Source organism: Esox lucius, chromosome 5 (assembly GCF_011004845.1).
Source record: "Esox lucius isolate fEsoLuc1 chromosome 5, fEsoLuc1.pri, whole genome shotgun sequence".
Classification (NCBI taxonomy): domain Eukaryota; kingdom Metazoa; phylum Chordata; class Actinopteri; order Esociformes; family Esocidae; genus Esox; species Esox lucius.
In genome coordinates, this window is record NC_047573.1 from 3759083 (window position 1) to 3775484 (window position 16402).

Genomic DNA, 16402 nt, shown 5'->3' on the forward strand with positions numbered 1-16402 from the left:
CAATTAACCCGAAAACTCATCAGGTCATGAACACACAAATAAAGATAATAATGAGATATTCTTAATGCAGTGGTTATATTATTTGCTTCCTACAGTGTGTGAATATGAAAGGGGAAGGGAAATATACTAACAAATATTCTCTATGGTGTTTTTTGAGCTACACTGTTAGCCAGTTTCTAATGGCAACGGGTCACGTCTTGTTTTCCTTGTTGGACACTGAGGTACTCCATCGAACAGACCTGAGAGCTTATTGGTTTGAGAGCTTATTGGTGTCTGATTTGTTTTTCAAATTATTTGTGGGTTTTTTTTATCTGTCAATGTGTGTCGACAGTGTGGTCATATATTTGTCAGTTTAGGAAGTACGGGCTCTGTTTCGACCTCATTTTGTGGGCAGTGTGCACAGCCTGTTTTCCTCAGAACAAGTCCTGCCTATGGCAGCCTCTCTAGATGGCGAGGCTTTGCTTACTGACTCTGTACATAGTCATGGTTTTGGTTTTTGAAAATCCCCGCAACCAGCTTGCTTAGGCAGCTCTTGGAATGTTCTGAGAATTGGGTCCTGATTGAACTGATCGAAGTCTTACGAAGTCTTTGATCGGAGTTGAAGGCCTTGCTTTGTCTCAGTGGTTCACAGCGTTGTTTTTTTATTGGTGCTGTTGTGTAGTTCTACGCACAGCACTAGCCAGATGATTCCATACTGTTATTCTAGAATGCGGAAAGTAGTAAATAGAAAGAACTCCTCTCGAATGAGTAGGTGTGTCCAAACCTTTGGCCAGTACTGTAGGTGTCATAGAGTGCTCTTTCCTCTCTCTGTCTTTCTTTCTGTGTCTCTCTTGCTGTCTTTCTATTTACGGGCTGGTAAAATATTGATGTACTGTACAAAACTGGAGCATGCAACCTCCTGGCTCCTTTCACTTGAGTTATAATTTCTCTGTGTTCCGATTTTATACTGTTTGGAAATTACCCCAGAAGGGTAGGAATCCATATTGCAATAAGTTGAATTAATTCAGTTTACAAGCAATTGCGTGAAGGTCAGCCATCAACTAGTTTAAATTGCCAAGATTTCTAGAGTGGGTCCCTGGCCTGGTTCTTATGGGCAAATGAGGAGATACTTCTCAGGCTGAACAGTGGCAGGTTTCAGGCCATCAGATGTCTTCTCCATTAGGATTACTCATTAATCCTACTCATCAAAGAGGTCTCAGTGACAACTCCATCAGTTAGTCAAGGCTGAACCATCAATAGGGTGTTACAGAACTTTCTCCACCTCTTCATTTCTACTGGAAGTAATTAACAAGTTGATGAGTTTTCCTAGCCACTGTACATTATCTCTGTTGGTTGCTCTATGGGGTTTCAGGCTGGGTATCTGTAAAAGCATTTTATGACAACTGCTGATGTAAAAAGGGCTTTAAAATACTTGACTGATTTATAGTCTTTTATTTAAAAAAAAATTTGACCGAGGACTGACCTTTAAAAAAAAAAAAATGAAAAAAGTTTATTCAAATGTTGTTGTCTTTCTGTGTGTCTGGGAATTGCACCATGCTGTCTTCTGAAGAGAGATTTCTCTGCCACTTCCTGGTGCTATTTACTTGTAGCCATGTTTTTCATGGGTGTTGACTGAGCAGTAATTTGCCTTTGATGAATATGAAGAAATCCAGAGAGATGGAGGAAAAGAGAGGCATACATTTTGAAGTCAGGTGACTTCTGCAACCCCACATCAACGTGCTTCCATTTGTGTGCGTGTGCGTGTGTGTGTGTGCGTGTGTGCGTGCGTGCGCGTGCGTGCAGGTGCCTGTGTGCGTGTTAGATGATCCCACTCAATTAAATTTTTTTCATGTGAAACATTTTGTTTACATTACCAAAGCCAGTGGGGGAGGAAAAAAGCTATAATAAATAATAAATTGAGATTACACACAACTTTTAAGCAGGATGAAAGCATTCTGAAGGGTATATTATGAGCTACAGTATGTACAGAATATTTTTTTAATCTGCTTAATACTCTGTCTCTTTGTGTCTGTATCCACTTCAAACAAAGAGCCAACTGTTCGGGCCGTTGCCTGACCTGGCGGCAGTGCCACCGCTAACACCGTAAAACTAGCAGACAGTGTTGGGATAAGCAGGCCACCAGTGCCCAAGGAGGAGGCCGAACTAGTTTGCTCCTATAAAGGTATATTAGACGCGGCGTGTAGAGGTTTCATGCAGCGTCAACTCAAACCCTGTTCATATCACATCATGTCTCATTATCAGGAATCAGATCACTAGAGCGGGAATTCTGGAACTTGGAATAATTATGAGATGATTATGGTTGTGGTGTCCGTAGAATGTCATTTGAATGTTGCTCCGACGCGACGGAGTTGGTTAATGTGATTCTCCGGATTTAGACACTGGGTCTTAGGCAGAGGGATCCACTCCCTATTTTGATGAATGTTGCTTTCACCATGTTGTCAGGACCACTGGATTTAGACCGAACATCTGTAAAAGTAAGATGCATGTTCAGCGGACCGTGTGTATGGCTTGCTAATGCAGGAACTGTCAGGTCTGATATCACACACAGACATATTGGGCAACTGCAGGTTGCAGCTTTTAAGATTAGAATGGTCCGATGTGGTTAGCTGAAAGGTTTACAAGATAATTCAGGGCTAGGCCTCACTACCTTCACAAAGATATGTAAAATGTCTGGTTTGTCAAGAACTTGTTTCCTGCTCGCAGCAAGACACGTTTAAAGAAATGATTATATGTTGTTTTTCTTCCAGTGAGGTTATGGAAAAAGGCCATGTCTCCATACAAGGAAGATTTCATTAGTTAAATATCCTTTATCTGGTCATACCCGTTTACTTCCTTAAAGAAGAAAATATTCAACTGTCATCCTGAAGAGGTGTTAGGGTTGTTTTCAGCTATTTTGCCTTACGACTGCGAACTACACATTTGGTCAAAGTTGAGTAAGGACCCAAATTAGTGTGTCGTTTGGCGTGCAATTCTCCAGACAGCAGCTATTTGAGAGACTGGGTGAATCCGTGTTGCTGAAGTAGGCTACACACTGGAGTGCAATGGTGAGTTCTAAATAATTCACATCAGCAAGCACGTGTTTGGTGTCTAGACTCAAACGTAGCCACCCTACAAAATAAAGAAACAACACGCAGTCAAAATATAATCCCTTTTTGAAAATGCCATTTGGAGAGGATTACCAGGCACTCCAAAACGTAATGTTTCCATCCCACTGTAAAGAGGTTGGAATGGTTCCGTAGTGCTTATTTCATTCTCTGGTTTTTGTCTACTGTTCCCTGGTTCTTGAGTGAAGCGGTGATACCAGATGGCCAATCCACAGGAGTTGTGTAGGTATAACATTTAACAATATGTAAATGTATTTACTCACTACTGTAAGTAACTGTAGGCAAGAGCACGGGACAGCACAGTTAAACAATTTGGCGCAATATTGGACAGCACAGTAAAACTATTCGGCGTGATACTGGACAGAACAGTAAAACATTTCCACGAGGTACTGAACATTACAGCAAAACAGTTTGGCGTATTATTGAACTGCAATATGAATTCTGTGACTCTGGCCAATGTTATAACCCCATGCTGCCAGAGTTCTTATTCATTTTCCAGCCGGCTGCAAAACCCCTCTAACTGTATCCTCTCTTTGTCTCTCTCTGTCTCTTTGTCTCGCTCTGTCTCTTTGTCTCGCTCTGTCTCTCCCGGTCACTCTCCCGGTTCTTTATCTCATTCTGTTCCGCCCCCTGACACCCACACCATAGCGCTCCTCTTCTGAACATTATCTTTATCTCCACAGTCTGTGAGAGAGAGAGAGAAAAAGAGAGAGAGAGAGACCTAACTCCATAGAAACATTTTGTTTTTCTGTCTGTTCTCACCAACGAATGACCATATAAGTGAATCGTGAGCTCCCTCTGTATTCCCTCCGGTGAGTCTCCCTCTCTCCTCTCCTCCTCTGTTTTCATCTCCAGTTGCTTTGTTGGCATCGTGGAGCCTTATCCAGTCTGCACACAGATATTTTACAAAGATAGTTAACCGTCTCCCCAGGCTGTTTAGGTCACTGTATACAAGCCCACAACCATTGGAAGTTGGCCTTATTCAGAGTGACCAGGTGGTTTTTTAGGAGGGCCCAGGTGGTTTTTTGGTAGGGAACTGTTGGTTTTTTAGGGAGAGATCTGGCGGTTTTATTGGGAGAGATCTGGCGGTTTTATTGGGAGAGATCTGGCGGTTTTATTGGGAGAGATCTGGCGGTTTTATTGGGAGAGATCTGGCAGTTTTATTGGGAGAGATCTGGCGGTTTTTATTGGGAGGGATCTGGCGGTTTTTATTGGGAGGGATCTGGCGGTTTTTATTGGGAGGGATCTGGCGGTTTTTATTGGGAGGGATCTGGCGGGTTTTATTGGGAGGGATCTGGCGGTTTTATTGGGAGGGACCACGTTGTTTTATTGGGAGGGACCACGTTGTTTTATTGGGAGGGACCACGTCGTTTTATTTGGAGTAAGACAGGTTAGCGAGTGATGGACGGGTTTGCCAGTGATGGACGGGTTTGCCAGTGATGGACGGGTTTGCCAGTGATGGACGGGTTTGCCAGTGATGGACGGGTTTGCCAGTGATGGACGGGTTTGCCAGTGATGGACGGGTTTGCCAGTGATGGACAAGTTTGCCAGTGATGGACAGGTTAGCGAGTGAGAGACGGGTTTGCCAGTGAGAGACGGGTTTGCCAGTGAGAGACGGGTTTGCCAGTGAGATACAGGCAGTGAATGATGGACAGGAAGCGAGTGCGAGACAGGAAGAAAATGAGGGTTGCCTGGGAATTGAAAAAGGTCTGCCTCCTTTCAGTCACAGCAGATTATTGCTTTGGCAGACAGACAAACCGGCAGATGAACTGAGAAGCCGGCGGTTCTGAGAGGCAGACAGACAGACAGACAGACAGATGTGCCTGGGCAGGACAGACAGACAGGTTTGCTGTAGTGTGTATCTTGGCCAGTTTATACCCCCATCCTCCATTTATTCATGCTATTGGGATGCATCCCGAATTCCCCCCTATGCCCTAGATGGTGCCCTGAGTTTGCGTAGCAACCTTATGGTCCTGACCAGAAGTACTTCCCTATACAGTATCTCACAAAAGTGAGTAAACCCTCACATTTTTGCAAATATTTGATTATATCTTTTCATGTGACAACACAAGAAATGACACTTTGCTACAATGTAAAGTAGTGAGTGTACAGCTTGTATAACAGTGTACATTGGCTGTCCCCTCAAAATAACACAACACACAGCCATTAATGTCTAAACCGCTGGCAACAAAAGTGAGTACACCCCTAAGTGAAAATTTCCAAATTGGGCCCAATTAGCCATTTTCCCTCCGGTGTCATGTGACTCGTTAGTGTTACAAGGTCTCAGGTGTGAATGGGAAGCAGGTGTGTTCAATTTGGTGATATTGCTCTCACACTCCCTCATACTGGTCACTGGAAGTTCAACATGGCACCTCATGGCAAATAACTCTCTGATGATTTGAAAACAAGAATTGTTGCTCTACATAAAGATGGCCAAGGCTATAAGAAGATTGCCAAGACTCTGAAACTGAGCTGCAGCACAGTGGCCAAGACCATACAGCGGTTTAAGAGGATAGGTTCCACTCAGAACAGGCCTCGCCATGGTCGACCAAAGAAGTTGAGTGCACATGCTCAGTGTCATATCCAGAGGTTGTCTTTGGGAAATAGACATATGAGTGCTGCCAGCATTGCTGTAGAGGTTGAAGGGGTGGGGGTTCAGCCTGTCAGTGCTCAGACCATACGCCGCACACTGCATCAAATTGGTCTGCATGGCTGTCGTCCCAGAAGGAAGCCTCTTCTAAAGATGATGCACAAGAAAGCCCGCAAACAGTTTGCTGAAGACAAGCAGACTAAGTGTGGTCTGATGAGACCAAGATAACCGTATTTGGTTCAGATGGTGTCAAGTGTGTGTGGCGGCAACCAGGTGAGGAATACAAAGGCAAGTGTGTCTTGCCTACAGTCAAGCATGGTGGTGGAAGTGTCATGGTCTGGGGCTGCATGAGTGCTGCCGGCACTGGGGAGCTACAGTTCATTGAGGGAACCATGAATGCCAACATGTACTGTGACATACTGAAGCACTGGGCCGCAGGGCAGTATTCCAACATGATAACAACCCCAAACACACCTCCAAGACGACCACTTGCTAAAGAAACTGAGGGTAAAGGTGATGGACTGGCCAAGCATGTCTCCAGACCTAAACCCTATTAGGCTTCTTTGGGGCATCCTCACATGGAAGGTGGAGGAGCGCAAGGTCTCTAACATCCACCAACTCCGTGATGTCGTCATGGAGGAGTGGAAGAGGACTCCAGTGGCAACCTGTGAAGCTCTGGTGAACCCCCTGCCCAAGAGGGTTAAGGCAGTGCTGGAAAATAATGGTGGCCACACAAAATATTGACACTTTGGGCCCAATTTGGACATTTTCACTTTGTGGTGTACTCACTTTTGTTGCCAGCGGTTTAGACATTAATGGCTGTGTGTTGAGTTATTTTGAAGGGACAGGAAATGCACACTGTTATACAAGCTGTACACTCACTACTTTACATTTCTTCAGTGTTGTCACATGAAAAGATAATCAAATATTTGCCAAACTGTGAGGGGTGTACTCACGTCTGTACAGGGGGCCAGTTGGAGAGAACCTTGCAGCACTGCAGTTGCCAGCCGTCCCTTCCTCCAGCCTCCAGCAAAACCCCCACTGCTACGACCTAGAATGGACTGTGTGTGGTGGATACAACAGAGTGTGTTGTGCACGTTGTTAGTGACTCATACAAGGACGTGTACGTCATCTGACACGACCAACTCGTTGTGCTCATAGCTGCCGGGGCGATACGTGGCCAAACATTCTGGCTTGATGACCAAATGTTTTTTCAGGCTGAATTATCTCAGTGTTGTTGTTGTTGTTGTTGTTATTGTTGTTCTGGGGGAGGTCAGAGGAAGGTCTTCATTCCGGGAGTGGGATGTCCCTTTTATCGGCCCTTATGGGACGATCCCTCACAGCAGGCTTGGACAGCATGGAACATAGGTGCCGGCAGGTGGTGTGGAACATAGGTGCCGGCAGGTGGTGTGGAACATAGGTGCCGGCAGGTGGTGTGGAACATAGGTGCCGGCAGGTGGTGTGGAACATAGGTGCCGGCAGGTGGTGTGGAACATAGGTGCCGGCAGGTGGTGTGGAACATAGGTGCCGGCAGGTGGTGTGGAACATAGGTGCCGGCAGGTGGTGTGGAACATAGGTGCCGGCAGGTGGTGTGGATGCTTGGCAGTCTATGATGCCCCATCCAACGCAGCCCTGAAGGTGGCGCCCTGAACCAGCTCTTCTGGTTCAGCTCTTCTGGTTCTTGAGAAATTTACGTTTTAATTGTGAATCTAAATAATGTATTAAAGGAGAGTGTGGGCCCAAGCATGTGTGTGTATTTTTCTACATAGTTGTGTGTATTTGTCAGTGTAGGTGGGCAAGTGTTTGTGTGCGTGTGTCTGTCCTTGGAGTTCACAAGGAATCACTTGGGAAAATACGATAATATTGGGAAAGGTGTGGGTGTGTTCGATCAACAGTGTGTATGGTATCTCATTCTACAAGCTTAGCATCGCTGAGTACATAACAATACTCTGCAGCTATGCGTTGAACTACCACCTAGTTACAGTCTAAAGCAGCTTGGGATATCCGTTCAGGGAACCCCCACAACACAGAAACCTCCTCAACAGAAACCTTCAGCGTCATTCACGCAGAACAGTCACGCAACCCTGCCTGGATGGGCCTTTTCCCTGGGTCACATGCATACTTAATGAGGTGGAAATTTCATTTTACAAAACGCTCTCTCTCACTCACTCACTCACTCACTCTCAATTCAGTTCAGTTCAGCTTTATAAGCATGACAGTTATTACAACTGTTTTGCCAAAGCTAGGGGTACAATAACAGCAGGAGACTACAGTAGCAGCACCATTCAAGGTGACATCGAGAACAACAATAACCAGCATTGTCAGAAATATTCAGCAATAACAAAATGCTCAGAGTGGGACAACAACCGCTGCAAATAAACAAATGACCGTCGTTACGATCGTATTGCTGAAGTTAGAGGGACACCAACAATAGACAACCTCACAGTAACAACACTGAGAACAGAAATGACCGTTATCGTCTGAAAGCCGTAGCAACAACAAAAACATTGAGGTGAATAGTAACAATAAAAGTGAAAATTAATAAATAAAATGTAAGAGTTCACGGCAGGTCACAGGTCATCCCTTATTTTGAGGCATCTCCTAGGAAGCGTCCAGCTCCCCTAAGAGCATCGACATCTTTTCCTCGTCGGAAAGCGTGGTGAATGATGGCACCAGTGTTTCCAATTTATTAAAGAAATGCTGTCTGGTTTTTGTGTATTGTTGGCAGTGTAGAAATGCTGTCTGGTTTTTGTGTAGTGTTGGCAGTGTAGTAGAAAGTGCATCTGTCTTTACCTCACCTGTCGTACAGTGACCACATGTTCTGGATTCTTTTGGTAACCAGGGTTTTTTTGTGCCTACCTTGTTCAATGGCTAGGCTGTGGTCGCTGAGCCTGTACTTGGTCAGGATCTGTCTCTGCTTTATATCTTTGACAGTAAAAAGATATTCAGCCAATTCATAATCTCTGATAGCAGCTTAGTTTGTTTTGTGTTTTGGTTTGATTGTTCCAATGTTCCAGATTGGCCTTTTTGGTTTGTTTAACAATTTGGTTCACTCTGATTTGTGATTGTGAAGCAGTGCTGATCTGAGATGGAACGATGTTAGGTGTTAGTTGGTTAGTAACTCTCATGACCTGATTTAAGATGTATCCAAAATGTTAGTGTTCTTTTCTTGATGTTTATTATTGAAGGATAGCGTCCTAATTCTGCCCTGCATGCATTGGTGGGTGTTCTTCTTTGTATATTCAAAATAGTTCTGCAGAATTCAGCATGTAGGACTTCTATTGGATGCTTGTCCCATCTCGTGTCGTCATGCTGACTGAGTGGACCCCACACTTCACTTCCATATAGCGCTATTGGTGCAATTATGCTATCAAATATTTTAGTCCAGATTCTAATTGGTATGTGTATTTTGTGGAATTTCCTTCTAATTGCAAAAAAGGCTCTACAGACCTTCTCCTTTAGCGCGTTCACTGCCAGACCAAATCTTCCAGAGGGACAGATTTTGACTCCCAGGGCCAAAATCCCTATTCGTAGGATAGGGTGTGGTCCAGTGTGGTGGTTCCTAGAGTAAACATATGTCTGCTTTCTTGAGATCTGGGCTTTTTCTGGAAGATCATTATTTTAGGTTTTTATAAGTTTACTGTCAGGGCCCAGTTCTGACAGAATTGCTCCAGCAGATCCAGATGTGGCTGTAGACCCTGCTCTGTGGGTGACAGCAACACAAGATCGTCTGCATAGAGCAGGAATTTTACTTCTTTGTTGTTTAGGGTGAGGCCAGGGGCTGCAGATTGTTCCAACAATATCGCTAGCTCATTAATGTAGATATTACCCACCTCTACCTTTCTCTACCTCTATCTCTACAAAATAAAAATGTAGTTTTCCTTCTGAATTCAATAATGTACACTTTAGTGTTGGCCATGTCTTTTCCTTTTAATCTCTCCTTCCTGTCCTTTCTTTCCTCAGTCCTCTCCTATGAACATATGGCTTGTATGCTCCCTTTTCCTAGACGGGTGAGGGAGGGAGGACAGAAATGGGCAGGTAATTGGGAGGAGAGAGGGAGAAAAAAGAAGACCTGAAATGGACCAAACCAGAAAGACTTACGTAGAGGTGTGGAAAAGGTGTAACCGTGTTAAAACCAGCCTGTGTGTGTTGTGTCCTGTCATTGTGGGTTTCATTCACCATCTGTCCACTTCTGGTTTCAGACTTGAATCATTTAAGAGGGCAGGACACTGTCACACAGTGCTAACAGCTCTCTGGCCATTCCACTAGCCCCTTTCTGTTTCACGCTCTGTCCCCCTCTCTCTCTGTCTGCATTTTCTTGTCTCTCTCTCTCTGTCTGCCTGTTCTTGTCTCTCTCTCTCTGTCTGCCTGTTCTTGTCTCTCTCTCTCTGTCTGCCTGTTCTTGTCTCTCTCTCTCTGTCTGCATGTTCTTGTCTCTCTCTCTCTCTCTCTGTCTGCCTGTTCTTGTCTCTCTCTCTCTCTCTCTCTGTCTGCCTGTTCTTGTCTCTCTCTCTCTCTCTCTCTGTCTGCCTGTTCTTGTCTCTCTCTCTCTCTCTCTCTGTCTGCCTGTTCTTGTCTCTCTCTCTCTCTCTCTGTCTGCCTGTTCTTGTCTCTCTCTCTCTCTGTCTGCCTGTTCTTGTCTCTCTCTCTGTCTGCCTGTTCTTGTCTCTCTCTCTCTCTCTGTCTGCCTGTTCTTGTCTCTCTCTCTCTCTCTGTCTGCCTGTTCTTGTCTCTCTCTCTCTCTCTGTCTGCCTGTCCTTGTCTCTCTCTCTCTCTCTGTCTGCCTGTCCTGTCTCTCTGTCACTCTTTCTCTCTGTCTGTTCCTGTCTCGCTCTTTGTCTGTCTGTTCCTCATTCACTTTGTTCCTCTGTACCTAACTCTCTCTGTCTGTGTCCCTCTCTGTCTCTGGGTCCCTTTGTCTGTTCCTATCAGCTGTCTTTTTTTTAAACTCTGGTTTAAGACAATAAAAAATGCACTCAGATGTTGTTATACCCAGTTACCTTAAGTATACCTATCAGGTGCTTTGGATGATTTTAAATAACTAAAACTTTTTTCAAAGATTAATTCTGTGATTTTGGGGTACTGGCTGTAAAGGTGGCACTGTCTAAAATGGGAAGGTTTAATAAACAAATATTTTATTTGCAAAACACCTACATTGTATTTTTAATGAGCTAACAACATATTTATAATTCAAGCTTTAACCAGCTAACAACATGTTGATCATGATAGCTGTTAACTGGCTAGCAAAATGTTGGTCATCCTAGCTGTAACCGGCTAACCACACGTTGGTCATGCTAGCAGAGGCATGTGCTGACTGAGCCACAGTGAGGAGCAGGTGTCTTTTGGCCTCGGCACTGCGCATGGCATGTATCGTGTGTCTGGATTGAATGGCGCTGAGTTGACCGTGTCAATCGGAGACGTTTTAACACGCAGTGAAGGGCGATGAAGAGAGGCTACGTGAGAAGGCTGGACAGGACCGCATGACCACGGTGTGTACGTGTGATATACAGGGTTCATTTTACTTTCTTTTGGGGGGTGACAGCTGTGGTGTTGAATTTCCATACGCTCATGACGCAGAGAGAAAGATGTGTTTACTGGGCTTCGCCCACAGTGTTAGCACATGCCAGCATAATTCGACCGCTATCCATGTGGCATATCACACTGTCAGTAAGTGTAGCCGCCACATCTCTTACACCGTTAGACAGGGACTAGTTGACTAGCATTTACCGTCATTGCCATATTCACATTTCGCACCTTAAGTAATCGATAAGATGCTTGCACTTGCTAAATTGCCATTGGTGCGCGTGACACTGACGTGACACACACAGACCTACTGTAGTCAGTAAACTCTAGTTTCCACCAGAGCGACGGACGCGGCACTCGGTGTATCTGTTGTTGCCTGCCAAGCTAATCACACACAACTGTCTATCCGATACCTTAGGGGCTTGGGTCGTGGCTAATGGGATGGTCTGTCATTTCGTCTGCTTCTCTAGAGTCCAATGAACTGGTGGATGTATTTGTGTCCCGAGTCCAGTGTGGAGGAATTTTCGCCATGCAGTGTTAACAGGCATTAGTGCAATGACTTATCTTGCACGGGTATAGAGTAGACGATTGTAAGTCTGAATTCTGTTCTTTAGGTATGGAGTAGAAGACCCTATGTCTGACTCCTTTGATTTACATAGACGTGAGAGTGTATTCCCCAGCGACTACAGGCCAGGTAGTGTTTCACCTTGCATGAGGCGGTTAGGGATATTTGACATCTTAGTTAGCAGGCCCTATTAACCAGAGCATCGTCTGGTGGATTTAGATAGGTTCATAATTGTTTTCTGTTTGTCCCGCTTTAGAATTAAACCCACAACCCTGGCAGCACTAGCGCCAACCTGTACCAGCTGAGCCACTCAGGACTTCTCATCTATAATGTCCTGAGTCGTGGTTGCCTAGGGAGGTATCTAGCGGTGGTGGTTTGGTTGCTGTGGTAATGTTCAGGGAGCAGATGGGCCGTGGCGGTCCTCCGGGGTTAGTGCCCTACCTGTGCTAATCAGCAGAAACCGACCAAGCCATCCCTTGACACAGGCTGGTTGTCCCAGCACTGATAGGATATTTAACCCTGGGTTAGAATAGGATCCCTGTGGATAGAAGCTAGCACATCATCTCCAGGACCCGGGAAACATAAAGTGGCTGTCAGTAGCATTCACCCCTCTTGGATTTCTCCACATTTTGTGTTGCAGCGTGAAATCAAAATATGTCCATATTTATCAGCGTGAAAAATAAAATGTTCTAATTGTTTCCGAAATAGTTGCAAATAAAGAGGGGAAGGGAAAGGAGGTGAGTACTTTTTAGCCTCTGTGTGGCCCGCATAGCGGAGCCACTCTCCTGGCATGGCGAGTTTAAGATCTCAATGTTGCCGTGACGCCACTCTTTCAACGCTGGGTCACGATCTGTTTTCCTTCCTCTGTCCGACACAGACTCTGTCCTCCTGAAAACAACAGTTGTTGTCCACCAGGCCTGGGGACCCAGTGGTCTGCTCATTCTAGCCCTCTAATGGGGGATTATATATTAACAGTGCCTGATTATTATCACCTGGGACTGCAGGTGAGTGCAGTTATCTGGCCGTCGGAGCAGAAAAGAGCTGTGTTACGGTCCCCAATCTGGGACCCAGCTCTATGTAAGCACACTGCGACAATGAGTCTCACTGGGTCCATCAAAGCCCCCTCTTACACGGTCATTGCAGCTGGTCTCCTGATAGGCATAAAAATCTTTTACGAAAGGAAACGACAGTCACAGGCCAAATCTGTAACAGCAAAGTTTTGGCCCAGCCCTTGTTCGTTCTGACTGAAAAAAAACCCTGCTGGTTCTGGTTCTGTCGCTGCGTTAAGACGGCCTGTGGCTCTGACACTAACTCTGCAGTTTGATTGGGGGGGCTGTTACTCCTCACTGACCCTCAACTGTCTGTGCTACTTTTAATCATCTGTCAAACAGTCTATTGAGAACTAGAACTAGCCTAATGGGTGAAGCTATGCTGGAATTACCCGATAGATTTTGTAGCCTTTGGACTCCGCTGAGGGAATGTTTGTTGCTTAAAAGGCTGTAGCTGGTTTGGGAACACACAGGGACACCTCACTTGAAGTGCACTGAGATATGGATAGGAAACTCCATAGTCGTGTAGCTTTATTTTAACTCAAGTGAACATCTGGCCGGTAAAACACAAAAAAGGGATAAACTGGGATTGTATTATGCGGTTATCTCCCTGTTGTGAGTATTACAGAATCTGATAAATGTGGGGGGAAAAATTGTTTGAATAGTTTTCTTGGATGTCATGAAAACGTATTGCTGTCAGGCTTACATCCTGAACAAGGCTTGTTGTTTTGCTCTTGTCTCAGCCTTTGTTATGTGGGGTTTCCCTTGACAACACATACAAAACACTTATACCATTGAATGTTAAAAGAACAGTGAGTGTGTGTGACAGAGCATATGATTGAGAGAGCATGCATGTGAGGTCTTTGCCAACACGCTAGTGAACCTGCAGCCCCTCGTGTCAGCCTAAGAACCGCTATCAAGGTCGAGCTCCTCAATGTGGGGTGATCAGAAGGGCCTTTTCGGGGCTCTACGTTCCCACTCTCTCTGTCTTTTTCTCTTTGCCTCCCTCTTCCTTTTCCTTTCAGCCTCTTTGTTCATTCCCTCCCTGTCCATCTGTGTGACTTCTGGTTTCTGACTCATGTAATTCCTAACTGGTGTGAGGCAGGGATGTGTCCTGGGATAGTGGGGTGAGGAGAGCCAGGGCTTACTCTCTCTCACTTTGAAGATTATTTTTTACAGCATCGATTCAAATCCTTGACCTCTCGTTTCCTGCACACTCCTTTTTATCTCTGTTTATGTGCATAGTCTCGGTATGATATTGTTGGTGTTGGAACAGTTGGACGGCCTGTAGGGGGCACTGTTGCCTCTGGTACACACGTCAAATCCCAATACCCCAGGGCAGTTAAAGGGACATAGCCTGGGTGGGATGTTGATTGGGTGTTCTGAGCTGACCCGCTGGGCTCACTAAAGATCCCATACCTCTGATCTTAAGGAGTGTTGGCAGTGTTAAACCCTGGTGTCTAGGCTACATTTCCAGATTAACATCATTTCACCATGAAAAAAAAGAAACAACATACCAAATCAATAATGTAATTCTATCTTGATAAGAAGGACTAAAATGTCAATGTGAAAATGGTGAATGTTACTAATCTGTCTACGAATGCTACAGGCTCAGAGGCTTTTTATCTCTGAGTGGCAGACACAGGTGTGTTTGTGTGTGTTTGTGTGTGTTTGTGTGTGTTTGTGTGTGTTTGTGTGTGTTTGTGTGTGTTTGTGTGTGTGTTTGTGTGTGTTTGTGTGTGTGTTTGTGTGTGTTTGTGTGTGTTTGTGTGTGCGCACCTTCCCCTCTCTACAGGAGGTTGCTCTCTTCTTATGTATTCTTACAAAACATTTGACCTTGATTACATTTTATTTTTTATTGGAAGTGATTTTTAAGTGATTTAATCTGCTGCTCATTGAATTACCAGCCAAATGACGTTCTGCCCTGCACTCATCTCCTGTGTAGGTGAAATAGAACACGTTTCCTACACACTCTGTCTGGCATACGGACTCACTTCTTGCATAGGAATCAGTTGGACACGAGGTTTACTGCTCTGACGTCATTCAGCTTGTGGGCTACAGTAGTTGCAACTGTGTCTCTGTAGGAGAAAGTCACATTTAAAGATGCATTCTGAAACATCTGTTATTTACCAAAAAAAAAATACTTTCTTAAACCTCCCCTATCAGTCTGGATGTGTAATATGTTGGTTTTATGTCCGTAATCTATAAGTAAAATCACTATCATATTTTTTATTGTTGTTATTCAGGGCTCATTTGCAAAATAAACTATGGTCTCAGCTTCATTTCCCTGTACATTTAAAGGTTAAATAACAATTAGACAATCGATCACTGCATTCTGGACACATCGCCATGGTGATGCCAGTTGCTAATCTGCCAGTGGCCCGTTGTGACTCGGTTGGCGGAGCATGGCGCTAGCAGTGCTGTCGTCGTGGGTTCGATTCCCACCCATTTGAAAGAGTGCGAATCTCATGTATGCCCACATGCTCAAGTCGCTCTGATTAGTGACTAATGGACGTCATGTTAACGTAGTCAATATGACACGGTGGGTGAAAGCCCTCACCCAGGAGAAACATGGCCACACTGCACCCCACTGCACCCCACTGCACCCCACTGCACCCCACTGCACCCCACTGCCCTTTCCCTGTTCCTGTTGGGCAGAGCCGGGGAGCCTGTTGCCATTTGTCTCGTGTGCAAGGATCTCAAAGGGGAGCGAAAACGGTGGCGGTTGTTATGCCGTGGGGCAGTTTCACCATCATAGGATTCCATGCAGTGTGTTTCTGAAGGTATCTTAGCAGGTTGCTAACCGCAGTGTTCTCTCCTCTGGCCTCCATTAGGAGCAGACAGTCAGGAAAGCACACAGCTTGAGGCCAACCTCCTCCTGCTCTGCCCTGTTCCGCCAGCCTCACATCGTCCTCTCAGCGGCCTTCTCAACCCAGGTTAGTGCCACTAACGCGTGCGTGTGCGTGCGTGTGCGTGCGTGCGTGTGCGTGTGTGTGTGTGTGTGTCTGAGAGAGAACTAACTCTGATCTACTTGTCAGTGGATTAGCTTTAGAATAGAGAGGCCTAGCTAGCTGCTAAATCTCTCTCCTAGACATCATCGATCCCTGGTCCCAAAGCCTGCAGTCCGCAGCAACCCCCATTTATTAGCCCTGCTCCTCTGGAAGTCTGTGCGTGCGTGCACTGCAGCTCTTTGTATGTGCTTCAGTGTCAGGAAAATGTTGTGGAGTTTCCCCTGTTTCTCTTCCCTGGGATAATTTTATGTAGAGCTGAGAAACTCCGTCTACGTTTCTGAGAGAGATTCCACTGTAAAATGAATGTGAAATAATGCTGACACCTGCTGAAATATAATGGTGTGGAGGTGTTCACCTCCAGGCATGATCCCACCCCCCCCCCCCCCTCCAGAAACAACTACGCTTCCTGGTTTCTACTAATTCTGCTTTGTCTCTGAATGTTTAAGTCATTACAGCTTAATTGTCATCATCATCATCTTCTTCCGCTTCACCTCTGTCGTTTCATGTTCTTTTTGTTTTGGCATGGCGACAAAGATTTTGCCCGGTCGCTGTGCCACAGT

At 45.3% G+C, this 16402-nt stretch overlaps 1 protein-coding gene across 2 annotated transcripts in view; it reads left to right on the plus strand.

Moving 5' to 3' along the window:
• mcu (mitochondrial calcium uniporter) overlaps nt 1–16402 on the plus strand; it is a 70990-nt gene that overhangs the window by 23347 nt on the left and 31241 nt on the right. Inside the window, exons 1-2 of one of the 2 annotated variants that reach the window (XM_029119877.2) lie at nt 10974–11183; nt 15666–15767. In XM_029119877.2, the coding sequence (XP_028975710.1) occupies nt 11175–11183; nt 15666–15767 (111 nt within the window). In that variant the 5' untranslated portion in view covers nt 10974–11174. Of the gene's footprint in view, nt 1–10973; nt 11184–15665; nt 15768–16402 lie in introns of those variants that run through there. The other variant, XM_013134021.3, reaches the window with a different exon arrangement.